The 13780-nt window shown below is 37.1% G+C and overlaps 1 protein-coding gene across 5 annotated transcripts in view; it reads left to right on the top strand.

Annotated features, from left to right (window-relative positions):
• LOC101890662 (Ca(2+)/calmodulin-responsive adenylate cyclase) overlaps positions 1-13780 on the top strand; it is a 320493-nt gene that overhangs the window by 295496 nt on the left and 11217 nt on the right. For 4 of the 5 annotated variants that reach the window (XM_059119134.1, XM_059119137.1, XM_059119133.1 and 1 more), the window contains 10 exons: positions 883-1347; positions 1415-1590; positions 1720-1830; positions 2006-2246; positions 6688-6834; positions 6903-6987; positions 7056-7190; positions 7290-7464; positions 7524-8352; positions 8467-8895. In XM_059119134.1, coding sequence (XP_058975117.1) covers positions 883-1347; positions 1415-1590; positions 1720-1830; positions 2006-2246; positions 6688-6834; positions 6903-6987; positions 7056-7190; positions 7290-7464; positions 7524-8352; positions 8467-8895 — 2793 coding nt within the window. The remainder of the gene's footprint in view (positions 1-882; positions 1348-1414; positions 1591-1719; positions 1831-2005; positions 2247-6687; positions 6835-6902; positions 6988-7055; positions 7191-7289; positions 7465-7523; positions 8353-8466; positions 8896-13780) is intronic. The other variant, XM_059119136.1, reaches the window with a different exon arrangement.

The following is a 13780-nucleotide window of genomic DNA, read 5'->3' as shown; positions in this document are numbered from 1 at the left end:
AGTTAAGCTGTTTTTGTAATCAAATGTGCATGTTTCGTTCATTAAAGTTTTGGGTTTGTATTCACAAAAAAAAAAAATTGATATTGATTTTAGTTGATGTGCATATGTATATTTACCGCCATTGGTGTTGTCTGAGTATGAATATAACTTAGTTAAATGCATGTTATATTTTATTGTACTAACAACCAACATTTTGTAATATTTTATTTGTTTCCTATATCCGAGGCCACAGGTTAAATATTTTCATAAAAGAAATTGAATTTTAAAAAGACAGAAGATATTTAGTAAATATGTCTTTGTCGCATTATAGATTACCTCAAATTTTTTTTATGAAAAATGTTTAACTTTTGGTCTACGCTTTCATACATCTCCATGTAAAAATGTAAAGCTACCCGATATGATATATGTATGTATATCGACCCGATATGCTATTGTCGTAAATCTTTTATTTCACTTAAGTAAATTTTCCAATTTTAGTTAGTAGATTCATAGAAGTGTCCTTGTTAGAATCCTTTTTTGTCATATTTTTACATGGAGATGTTATCAATTGAAGTTCATTTTATTTCCTGAGTTATGGATGTAAAGTTTGAAGTTGTTGTTTTTTTTTTAAATTTTTAACAAAAACAATGTTTTTCTAATGAATTTTTCTATTTTATTTTCTGTTTTCGTTTCTTTATTTTTAACCATTTCCATTTTTTTACAAAACATTAATTTTGTTTCTCCCATATTTTCTTACTCTTTGTCTCTCTCTCTCTCTCGTTCTCGTTCTTGTTCTCTCTTTTTGTCTTTCCATCCCCAAACCAAAAAAATGCATCCAAACTTTTCATTTCAATTGAAAACAAACCCCTCCCCCCTACGCCACTTCAAACCCCAACCAATTAGTCAAAAGTTACGGACAAATTCAAACGACCCTTTCGCAAGCGTCACTCCTCGGTCCATCATCAGCCGACAAATCGTGTTAATCGATTCCTATCACAAGCAATCAATGCCCGTTCGGTGGACTGCGACAAATCGGAACATGTCGATCGTATCACTTTGCGTTTTCGCGAAAGCGACAAAGAACGTGAATATCGCAAAGATTTCGACTTGGGCTTTACCACCGCCATGGGCTGTTCACTGCTGCTGTTGATATTGGGCGCAGCACTGCAGGTGACTGCTTTGCCAAGGACCTTGATATTGTTGTTACTTTTCCTAACCGCTTTCGTATGGGTCAGTGCCATATTGATGTTGTTGCTGGCCGTACGTTTGAAATGGATTGTTTGGGATTTGTCACAGAGTTTTACGCTGCGCATGGCCATCACCATATTCACGGTGATTTTGATCTATTCCGTCGGCCAGGTGAATGTGGTAAGTGTGAGCATTTTTTCAATAATTTGATAAAAAAGTGTTAATGTATTGGTGTTTTGTTTTCCAGTTTACTTGTGTATCGGATCATCCCTGTTCCAGCAATGTGACCACCACAACACCCACCATGGAAGAAGACCTTCTGATGTTGATACATCAAAATGATGCCCATCGCAAATGTTCGCTGCCACAATATGTTTCGTTATCGGCCACATTTGCTTTCCTCTCAGTGTCGGTATTTTTAAGGTATGGACAAACGGTCGAATGGCCTTCCACAAATGACCTTTAAACTATTAATAAATTAACACTGTCACTCACACACACCCACACACACCCACACACACCCTCATTGTTATGCTTTCCTTCTATTTTCAGACTGCCCATAATATTTAAATCTCTGCTGGTGGTCACAATGGGTGTCGTCTATTGTCTATTTATTGAACTCTCCCATACGAATATCTTTGACTGTTATGACAGCCGTGTCAAGTAAGTGTGTCATGAGGAATTATACATTTTTTGTTGTTGGTTTTGTTTTAGATTCAAAAGAAATGTATTTTAAGTTTTAAGGACACATTAACTGTAGCATTTATTTGTTGTTCACAAAATGTCCTGTTTTTTCGTTGTCTCTCTCTCTCTCTCTCTCTCTCTGTTATCCTTGTAGTGCTGCAATTCCACTTCATTTGATATCATTGGCCCGTATTATCATCTTTATGATTGCCATCCTTGTCCATGGTCGTTTGGTTGAGTGGACAGCCAGATTAGATTTTCTCTGGCAGTTGCAGGCATCACAGGAGAAAAAGGAGATGGATGTGCTACAGGAATCGAATAAAAGGATATTACACAACCTGCTGCCAGCCCATGTGGCAGCCCACTTTTTGGATAATCAATTTCGCAGTAATATGGTAAGAACTTGGAATTTGAAATGAAAAAAAATCTAAAAGAAATTAGTACGAAATGTACAAAAAGTTACAAAATTGCCATCGTAAAGAGATAGAACACTGGATTTAGAGTAAGTCTCGCTTATGGGTGAGAAAAAGAGGGATATTTATACCCTACACCACAAGGTGGTCATTATACCCTACACCACAAGGTGGTCAGGGTATTATGTCTTTGTGCATTTGTTTGTAACAGTCAAAAGGAAACGAGATAGACCCATAGTTACTTTTGATGATCTGCATAGAATCACATTCTGAGTCGATTTATGCATGTCCGTCCGTCCGTCTGTCCGTCTGTCCATGTATTTTTGTAAACAAAGTACAGCTCGCATTTATTCTCCTATCCAGATGAAATTTTGCAAAAATCATTTGTTTGACCCAAGGACGAACCCTATTGAAATTGGAGATAATCGGTCAAAATTTATATATACCTCCCATATATATCTTCGTCCGATTTGCCTTTTATTGTACATCAAACGTGTAATATCAGACCGAATGGTATGGAATTTTGCACGTATGATCAGATTGGACCTGAAAATGAGTATGCCAAATTTTATCGAAATCGGTTCAGATATAGCTATAGCTCCCATATATATTTTTCCTCCGATTTGTTATTTTTGTCCTCCGCAGCCGTAATATGCAATCCGTAACAACAATATTTTGGGAAATATATCAAATACAGCTCAGAAATACATTTGCTAAATTTTATCGAGATCGGTTCATATTTGGATATAGCTCCCATATATAACTTCGTCCGATTTACCTTTTATTGTGCACCAAGCGTCTAATATTTGTCCAAATGGGATGGAATTTGGCACATACGACCGAATTGAGTCTAGAAGCTAGTACGCCAAATTTTGTGAAGATCGGTTCAGATATAGCTATAGATCCCATATATATTATTTATTCGATTTGTTGTATTTGTTACCCACAGCCGTATTATGCACTTCGTAACAAGGATATTCAGGGAAATATATCAAATACAGCTCAGAAATATATTTGCCAATTTTTATCGAGATCGGTTCAGATTTGGATATAGCTCCCATATATATTTTTATCCGATTTCAAATTAATTGTGCACCAAATGGGTAATACAAGTCCGAATTTAAAAGATACAAATGCTTCGGCATATTCAGTCTTTGAACTTTAAATTATAATTATAATCATAGCGTGTATGTTGAATTCTCCCATTAAAACATTTAATTGTTATGCGGAGCTCTACTTAATTAGCAAAGTGGTGTAGGGTATCATAAAGTCGGCCCCGCCAGACTTTAAGACTTTCTTTACTGGTTTTAGTATTGTACGTATATTATGGCACAACAGGATTTTCAGTAATTTTCATATTTTTTTCAGTAGTCCCCATATAACGGAACTTCTAAATTTTATGACGATGCCGATCTGGTCATAAATCGAAGTTTTAAATGATAGAGGATAAAAAGGTTGGCCTAGCCTAACTTATCGTTTTAACGGTTTTAGAGCAGACGACTATCAAACTTGCGACTTCGCAATATTATTGCTAAACAATATCGGTTCAGTCCTTCTGGTACTTTCCCCCACAAAATTTTGAAATTTTTCAAAAAATATTTTATTGCACAGAAAGAGAAAGGATAATCCGATTTTGCTCCAACTTTGCTAATCCTAATATTTGCATCAGTACTAAGTCAAAATAGACATCATCGGTCCATTCCATCAAATACCTCCCCCACAAAGGGTAAAAAAAAATCTGAAATTATCCGATTGAGATGGAATTTTTGGTTTGGCTCAAGGACGAACCCTATTGAAATTGGTGAGAATCGGTTTAAATTTAGATATAGCTCCCAAATATATCTTCAACCGATTTCCGGTTAATTGTGTACCAAATAGCCAATATCATTCCAAATGACTTGAATTTTGGCAATTCCGACTGAATACTTCCTAGAAATATGTAATTTAAATTTGTAGAAACCCGGTTCAGATATAGATGTTTCATCCGATTTGGGGTTTTTAATACCTCAAATGCATAATGTGCACTCCACAACAATGATCTTTTGGTGCCAAATAACTTATGGAGCTCATAATTACATCTGTCAAATTTTATCGAAATTGGATCAGATTGGGATATAGCAGCCCAAATAAACTGAGTCTTGGCAATTCCGACTGAGTTAATCTTAGAAACGAGTACTTCAAATTTTGTGGAAATCGGTTAAGATATAACCATAGCTGCTATATATGTTTTTTCCGATTTGTTGTTAAAGTCCCTCACATGCATAATATGCACTCTCCAACAAAAATCCTTGGTTCCAGATGTCAGCTACAGCTCAGAAATAAGTGTTTAAAATTTTATCAAGATCGGTTCTGATTTGGATATAGCTTCCATATATATTTTTATCCGTTTTCAGGTTTTTTGTGCCCCAAATGGCTAATATCATCCCAAATGCACTGGATGTTGGCATTTCCGACTGAATTTTGACACTTACAACGGAACTTACTTCAGAAGCAAGTCCTTCAAATTTTGGTGAAAATAGGTTCAGATATAGCTGCAGCATCCACATATATGTTTCACCCAATTCGGTGTTAAAGCCCCTCACATGCGTAATATGCCCTCCACAGCAATTAGATTTGATACCGGTCATCAGGCACAGCTTGAAAGTTATTCTGCCAAATTTTATGGAGATCGGTTCAGATTTTTATATAGCTTCGATATACGTTTTCATCCGATTTTACGGTTGTTGCTCAGAATAGATTTTTCATATTCAACCGAACTTTTCGGCTTGGTGAATCTCTGTCCGTTGTTTTTATCAAAAAACAACAATAATGGGACAAAGTCTGACTATTTTGCAACCACAGAATATTACGGTATCCCGAACAAACATGCCAACACTATTCTATTGCTCTAACAAACATTTTTATACCCTACACCACAAGGTGGTCAGGGTATTATGTCTTTGTGCATTTGTTTGTAACAGGCAAAAGGAAACGAGATAGACCCATAGTTCCTTTTGATGATCTGCATAGAATTACTTTCTGAGTTGATTTATGCATGTCAGTCCGTCTGTCCGACCGTCCGTCCGTCCGTCCGCCCGTCTGTCCATGTATTCTTGTGAACAAAATGCAGGTCGCATTTATTATCCGATTGAGATGAAATTTTGCACAGATCATTTGTTTGGCCCAATGACGAACCCTATTCAAATTGGAGATAATCGTCCGATTTGCTTTTTATTGTGCACCAAACGTGTAATATCAGCCCGAATAGTATGGAATTTTGCACATACAACCAAATTAGGCCTGAAAATAAGTATGCCAAATTTCGATATCGGTTCAGATATAGCTATAGCTCCCATATATAGTGTTCATCCGATTTGTTATTTTTGTCCTCCGCAGCCGTAATATGCACTCTGTAACAACAATATATGGGGAAATATATCAAATGCAGCTAAGAAATACCTTTGCTAAATTTTATCGAGATCGGTTCAGATTTGGATATAGCTCCCATATATAACTTCGTCCGATTTACCTTTTATTGAGCACCAAACGTCTAATATTTGCCCAAATGGGATGGAATTTGGCACATACGACCGAATTGAGTCTAGAAGGTAGTATGCCAAATTTGGATGAAGATCGGTTCAGATATAGCTATAGCTCCCATATAAACAGTTCATCCGATTTGTTATATTTGTTACCCACAGCCGTAATATGCACTCCGTAACAACGATATTAAGGAAATATATCAAGTACAGCTTAGAAATATCTTTGCCAAATTTTGTCGAGATCGGTTCAGATTTGGATATAGTTCCCATATATATCTTTAACTGATTTTAAGTTAATTTTGCACCAAATGGGCAATAAAAGTCCGAATTTAAAAGATACAAATGCTTCGGCATATTTAGTCCTTTGAACTGTAAATTATAATTATAATAATAGCGTGTATGATTTAATTCTCCCATAAAAACTTTTAATTGTTATGAGGAGCTCTACTAAATTATCAAAGTGGTGTAGGGTATCATAAAATCGGCCCCGCCCGACTTTAGGACTTTCTTTACTGATTTAATATTATCCTTATTGAAGTCATATAAGAAGTACAATAACCTCTGTCAAATTTGTTAAAAATCTATTCAGAGTTGGATATAGTTCCAAAATTATGACTACTCCAAAGTCATGATTTGTATTTAAATATGGTCCATAGTTGGTATTTTATGTAACTTCGATATACATCTTCATCCAATCGAAGTCATATCATGCAATATACATCAATGTAATTTGGATCATAGTTGGTATGATGTACTTCACATGAATTCCCAATATAAACTTTTTTGTTACAGGAGCTCTGCTAAATACGCATAGTGGTGTAGGGTACCATATAGTCGGCCCCGCCCGACTTTTGACCTTTCGCTACTGGTTATTCCTTACTTTTTGCTTTCTTTCTTCACAGGAACTGTATCATCAAAGCTATGCCAAGGTGGGTGTCATATTTGCCAGTGTACCGAACTTCCATGAGTTCTACACTGAAATGGATGGTTCGGATCAGGGCTTGGAATGCTTGCGTTTGTTAAATGAAATTATAGCCGATTTTGATGAGGTAAGAGGCATTCTCCTGATTCTGGTTTCCAATATTAATAAAAATTTCCCAATAATTGTACATTTCAGCTATTGAAAGAAGAACGTTTTCTGGGCATTGATAAAATCAAAACTGTTGGCAGTACTTACATGGCTGTGGTGGGCTTAATACCGGGTAATTATAAAAATATGAAAAATTTTTAAATCGATATTAATGATTAATTTTTTCTTTCTATTTCTCAGAATACAAAATCAATCCCAATGACCAGAATTCTGTGCGACGCCATATGACCGCTCTTGTGGAATATGTTAAGGCAATGCGTTTATCTCTGCAAGAGATTAACAGTCATTCCTATAATAATTTTATGTTAAGAGTTGGTATGTCTCTCTCTTTTTATTTATACCGCTTTTACTCTCTCTCTCTCTCTCTCTACTAAATTAAAATTATACAATTACTAAAACTCTCCATTTTTCAAGGTATCAACATTGGCCCTGTAGTAGCTGGTGTCATTGGCGCCCGCAAACCCCAATATGACATCTGGGGCAATACAGTGAATGTGGCCAGTCGCATGGACTCGACCGGTATACCGGGCTATACCCAAGTCACACAAGAAGTTGTGGACAGCCTACAAGGCTCCCATTTCGAATTCAAGTAAGCTGGACTTTTTTTGAACTAAAAAAATAACACGCATTAAATTGTTTTCCGTTTAGATGCCGCGGCACAATTAAGGTCAAGGGTAAGGGTGATATGATCACCTATTTCCTGAATGACAACAGCAGTAATGCCTTGAATGGAGAGGTGCGCAATGCCATGCTGGGCAATCGTGCCCTTACAAACACGGCCTTTGGCGGTGGTCCGGCACCCCAGACCCAGTTACAGGCAACCGACTATTATCAGAAACAATCGCAGGATAATAGCTACCACTTGAACATGAATTCGGAAACATATAATGTCAAGAAGGATACATATGGCTATATGGATCAAACGGATCCTGTCAACGCCCTCAACAACACCAATAATTTGCTAATGAAAAACTCCAATGAGGAACAACAGCTGTTACTGCAACACATGCAGCCCCAACATCATCAGCATCATTTGGCCCAGCAACAACAACAGCGAATGAACAGTAAATTACAAAAACAACCATTTTTAGCCAATGGCGGCTTGCCCAATATCCATGAGAATGGGCATAATGGCAATGAGGAGCTGCATGGCAACGGCGGTTACACCAATGGCGTTGGGAACAATGGATATCAGCAGCAGCAGCAACAACATCAACGTAATCATTCGTCTAGCTCTATGAGCAGCATGGGTTTAAATCCTAATTCCCTACCACCTAATCAACATCCGCCTCTACCACCATTACCGAATTCATCATCGTCATCCATTTTGGCCAATTCCAATGCCTACCTACAACAACAACAACAACAGCAACAACATAACCTCAACCATAACCACCACCAAACATCACTGTCATCATCAAGTGCACAACCTGCCACAGCCACAGCAGGTCCTCTGGCCCCCACATCATCTTCTTCGGTAATGTTCCGTGAACAATTTAATATTATTGAAAATCCTAGCAATAATCGTCATCTATTCAATAATTATATTAATAATCCTACTCCTACTCTCTCACACACAAACAATCATCAGCTACAACAGCATGATCCCTATGCTCCGCTGGAGAATTTCAATAATCTTATGTATGGTGCGTCGGCGGCGGCGGCGTCAGCTGGTAATGGTAAACGCGATATGCGTGATCTGCATGTATCGTCCTCCTCCTCCTCTTCGCAACATCCTCCGCAAGCATCAGCATCCAACTATCATCATTATTTGTATCAACAACAACAGCAACAACAACAACAACACCAGCATCATCTTCACCAAAACAACAGTAACAGTAACTCGAATAATCATCATCAAATGCCTACTCCTCCTCCACCTACTTCTAACCAATTTCATTACAATAACAAAAACAATTTCAATAATCAAAATGGCTACAACAATTCCGATAGTCACTATCTGAACTATAATAATTGTCGCGAAAGTGAACCGTTGTTGCATGCCACCCAAGTGGCCAAGGTGAGTTGTTCTTATATAGATGATTCCGATACAGACTCGGAAGAACCTCATCATCATCATCATCATCACGATCATGATGATGATAATTATGAAGATAATGATAATGAAGACGATTGTAGTGATGATTACCACCCAGGCACTGAAGAATATCTGTTATGAAAATCCACTCTCAAGTAGTAAATTGTTAGTACATAGTAGTTAATCTTCCTGTAGTTATCTCCAACACTGAGCACCCACTCTCACATTGCAATTGGCTATGGAAATGAATGAAAGAAATTCACATCATTTTAAAAATAGGTTTTGGTCAAGCATTTAGACAAAATTTACTAACCTTTACACACGAATTTGAATGCCAAAGTAATAACCCTCTCACCGGTGATGGTAAAAATAGTTCCTAATAGTCGAATTATCCCACCAGCTTGTTTATATATCGATTTTTTTTTATTTAAAGTAAACTAGGGTCATATGCTTATTTTGTTTAAGTAGTTGTGGATTTTATATTAGCTCTCTCGTAGTATTTAAACTCACACACCATGTCAAAAGTATAACACATTTGAAGGAACTCCCATACAAATGGCATTTTCCTTAGTCTTTATCAAACTGACCGCGAAGATATTGTCTAGACATAGCGTAAAGTGTGTCGCATCACCTTACCCCTCATTTCACTTCCATATTTCTCGCTTGGAAATCGAAATTCTTTGAATTTACTGACCCATCCTTTGACGTACACTGTTGCCTTAGTCAGGAGAGGTGGGATCTCTTCCATATATGTACACATAATCTTAATACCCTACACCACAAGGTGGTCAGGGTATTATGTCTTTGTGCATTTGTTTGTAACAGGAAAAAGGAAACGAGATAGACCCATAGTTCCTTTTGATGATATACATAGAATCACATTCTGAGTCGATTTATGCATATCCGTCCATCTGTCCATGTATTTTTGTAAACAAAGTACAGCTCGCATTTATTGCGCTATACAGATGAAATTTTGCACAAATCATTTGTTTGGCCTAAGGACGAACCGTATTGAAATTGGAGATAATCGGTCAAAATTTAGATATACCTCCCATATATATCTTCGTCCGATTTGCCTTTTATTGTGTATCAAACGTGTAATATCAGGCCGAATGGTATGGAATTTTGCACGTACGATCAGATTGGACCTGAAAATAAGTATGCCAAATTTTATCGAAATCGGATCAGATATAGCTATAGCTCCCATATATATTGTTCATCCGATTTGTTATTTTTGTCCTCCGCAGCCGTAATATGCAATCTGTAACAACAATATTGTGGGAAATATATCAAATACAGGGTTGCCCATATTCGACGGACCTTTGGGCCCATTCCAATCGACGAGGCTTGTCCGCAACATTCTTTGCGTCAATTGAATTTTGTACCGCAACAAATGCAAATGAATGCGAATAATCCGTTGTAAAGTGGACCGAGCCATGCCCAACTGCTGAGAACGGCGTTTTTTGGATGTTCTTGGGGACCTCTCAACACTGGCTCGTACAGCAGCGATATTCTCGGCCGATCGCTTTGGTCGACTTTTATATGGCCTCTTCGGATTAGAAAGAGCCTTACCAATCGAAAATGGTGTTCTTAGAAGGCGCACTTCTCACAGTTTTTAATGTTTTAAAAGCACGTTGAGTTTTCACAATTGACTTCTTGTAAATTTCAACTATTTCAGAGCGCTGGCGTGGCCTGTATTGGTTCATGGTAAAAATCTGCTTGGACTGACGTTTCAAACGCGGTATGTCATTAAGCGATGTGACATCTCTGTCAAAAGTTATGGCGTTGCCAGATGGGTCCGTCGAATATGGGCAACCCTGTACAGCTCAGAAATACATTTGCTAAATTTTATCGAGTTCGGTTCAGATTTGGATATAGCTCCCATATATAACTTCGTCCGATTTACTTTGTATTGTGCACCAAACCTCTAATATTTGTCCAAATGGGATGGAATTTGGCACATACGAACGATTGAGTCTAGACGCTGGTATGCTAAATTTGGTGAAGATCGGTTCAGAAATAGCTATAGCTCCCATATATATTGTTCATCGGATTTTTTGTATTTGTTACTCACAGCCGTATTATGCACTCCCTAACAACGGTATTCAGGGAAATGTATCAAATACAGTTCAGAAATATCTTTGCCAAATTTTATCGAGATCGGTTCCGATTTGGATATAGCTCCCATATGTATCTTTATCCGATTTCAAATTAATTGTGCACCAAATGGGTAATACAATTCCGAATTTGAAAGATGCAAATGCTTCGGCATATTCAGTCTTTTGAACCTTAAATTATAATCATAGCGTATATGAACTTTTAATTTTTATGCGGAGCTCTACTAAATTAGCAAAGTGGTGTAGGGTATCATAAAGTCGGCCCCGCCCGACTTTAAGACTTTCTTTACTGGTTTTAAATTGTATTTTATATTCCCGTCTTCTAAAGTTTGTTGGTCTCGGATCCACATTATTCAATGTTTCAGAGAGGAAAATCAATATGGGAATTTTTTTGTCCATCCATCCATGTTGTATTCTTTTAGTCCCTGAAATCGACCTAGATGTCGTTGGCTACAGAGGCTATGTAATGAGACCCCATCGAAATAAAAATATTACATCCTAGGTCTCTTTGGGCGAAATTAATTTCAGTACATTTGGAATTAAATCTAGCTTTGTCCATCCTCTGTCTGTGTGTGCGCTCGATAACTCTCGATGGGAGTATGCGATTTGGTTCAAAATTGAAATATCGTAATGTTTTTACCGTACTTGTACCCTTTTCACTCAAAATTTTACAATAAAAATAAGTAAAAAAGTAGCTAAGTTCGGTCAGGCCGAACTTTTTATATTCTCCACTATTTGGAAAAAATTTGAAAAATTTCAAAAAAAAAAAATCCAAATGAAAACCGTTATGTGGGGGCTATACGAAGACGTGGTCCTGCGTAAGTTATTTGTGTCATAGGCTGAAGAAACATGAAAAATAAAAAAAAAAAAAATCCAAATGAAAACCGTTATGTGGGGGCTATACGAAGACGTGGTCCTGCGTAAGTTATTTGTGTCATAGGCTGTAGTAATGGTTCCGAACTTTATATACTAAATTTGTAACAATTCCGGTGAATAATATCGCAAAAATAATGAAATCATCGAATATCTGGGGGTATCGTTATATGGGCGCTATACTAAAACGTGGACCTATCTAGACAATGCTCTTCTAGGGAGTAAAGTACTCAGAAGGAACCCCTTGTGTGAATTTAAAGGCAATTCCATAAAAAAAATTTGGCCGAAAACATCAAAATACCGAATATCGGGGGGTACCGTTATATGGGGAGTAAACGATATCGTGGACGTGTATAGACAATTCTCTTCTTGAAAATAAAGTACTTACAAGGAACTCCTTGTAAGGATTTGTAGACAATTTCGTTGAAAAATGTGGCAAAAATCATCAAAATACCGAATATCGGGAGGTACCCTTATATAGAGGATGTATGATATCGGGGACCTGGAACTCCTTTTGTGGATTGTAAAACAAACAAAAAATTGGCTAAAATCATACAATACCGAATATCGGTGGTATACGATATCGTGGACCGATATGCCCAACCTTCGAACTTGACCTGCCTGCATACAAAAGACAGATCTGTGCAAAATTTAAATTATTATTTCGATGAGTTACAAACGGAAAGACGAACTTAATATACCCTCCATACTATGTATGGTGAAGGGTATAAAAATCACTTTTGCTGGGAAGGGAGAACCCAATATAGTTCAAATATGACACATCATGTTTTGATAGATCTTCGGTAATAAGAATTGCCGAATTTGGTAATATTTTATTTTTTATACCCTACACCACATGGTGGTAAGGGTATTAGGGCTCTGTGCATTTGTTTGTAACATGGAGAAGGAAGCGCGATAGACCCATAATTACTTTTCAGGATCTTCATATAATCATTTTTTGAGTCGATGGATTGATTGAACCAAATGTAGATCACATTTATTATCCGATTGAGATGAAATTTTCCAAACAATATTTGTTTGGCCCAAGGACGAACCCTATTGAAATTGGTAATAATCGGATCAGATTTACATGCAGCTCCCATATACATTTAACCGATTTCTGGTTAATTGTGCATCAAATGGCCAATATCAGTCCAAATGACCTGAGTTTTGGTACATCCAACCGCATTCAGTCTCGAAGCTAGTACATCGAATTCGGAGAAAATCGGTTCAGGTATAGCCACATCTCCCATAGTTCCTTTTGATGATCTGCATAGAATCACATTCTGAGTCGATTTATGCATGTCCGTCCGTCTGTTCGTGTGTCCATGTATTTTTGTAAGCAAAGTACAGTCCGCATTTATTACCCGATCCAGATGAAATTTTGCACAGATCATTTATTTGGCTTAAAGGACAAACCCTATTGAAATTGGAGATAATCGGTCAAAATTTAGATATAGCTCCCATATATATCTTCGTCCGATTTGCCTTTTATTGTGCACCAAACGTGTAATATCAGCCAGAATTGTATGGAATTTTGCATATGCACCCAAATTAGGCCTGAAAATATGTATGCCAAATTTGATCGAAATCGGTTCAGATATAGCTATAGCTCCCATATATATTGTTCATCCGATTTGTTATTTTTGTCCTCCGCAGCCATAATATTCACTCTGTAATAACAATATTTGGGGAAATATATCAAATACAATTCAGAAATACATTTGATAAATTTTATCGAGATCGGTCCAAATCTGAGTATAGCTCCAATATATAACTTCGTCCGATTTACTTTTTATTGTGCACCAAACGTCTAATATTTGTCCAAATCGGATGGAATTTGGCACATACGACCGAATTGAGTCTAGAAGCTAGTA

This window comes from Musca domestica, unplaced genomic scaffold, assembly GCF_030504385.1.
Source record: "Musca domestica strain aabys unplaced genomic scaffold, Musca_domestica.polishedcontigs.V.1.1 14, whole genome shotgun sequence".
NCBI classification, from domain to species: Eukaryota; Metazoa; Arthropoda; class Insecta; order Diptera; family Muscidae; genus Musca; species Musca domestica.
The sequence above is the reverse complement of the archived record's forward strand: the minus strand, read 5'-3'. Positions and strand labels throughout refer to the sequence as shown.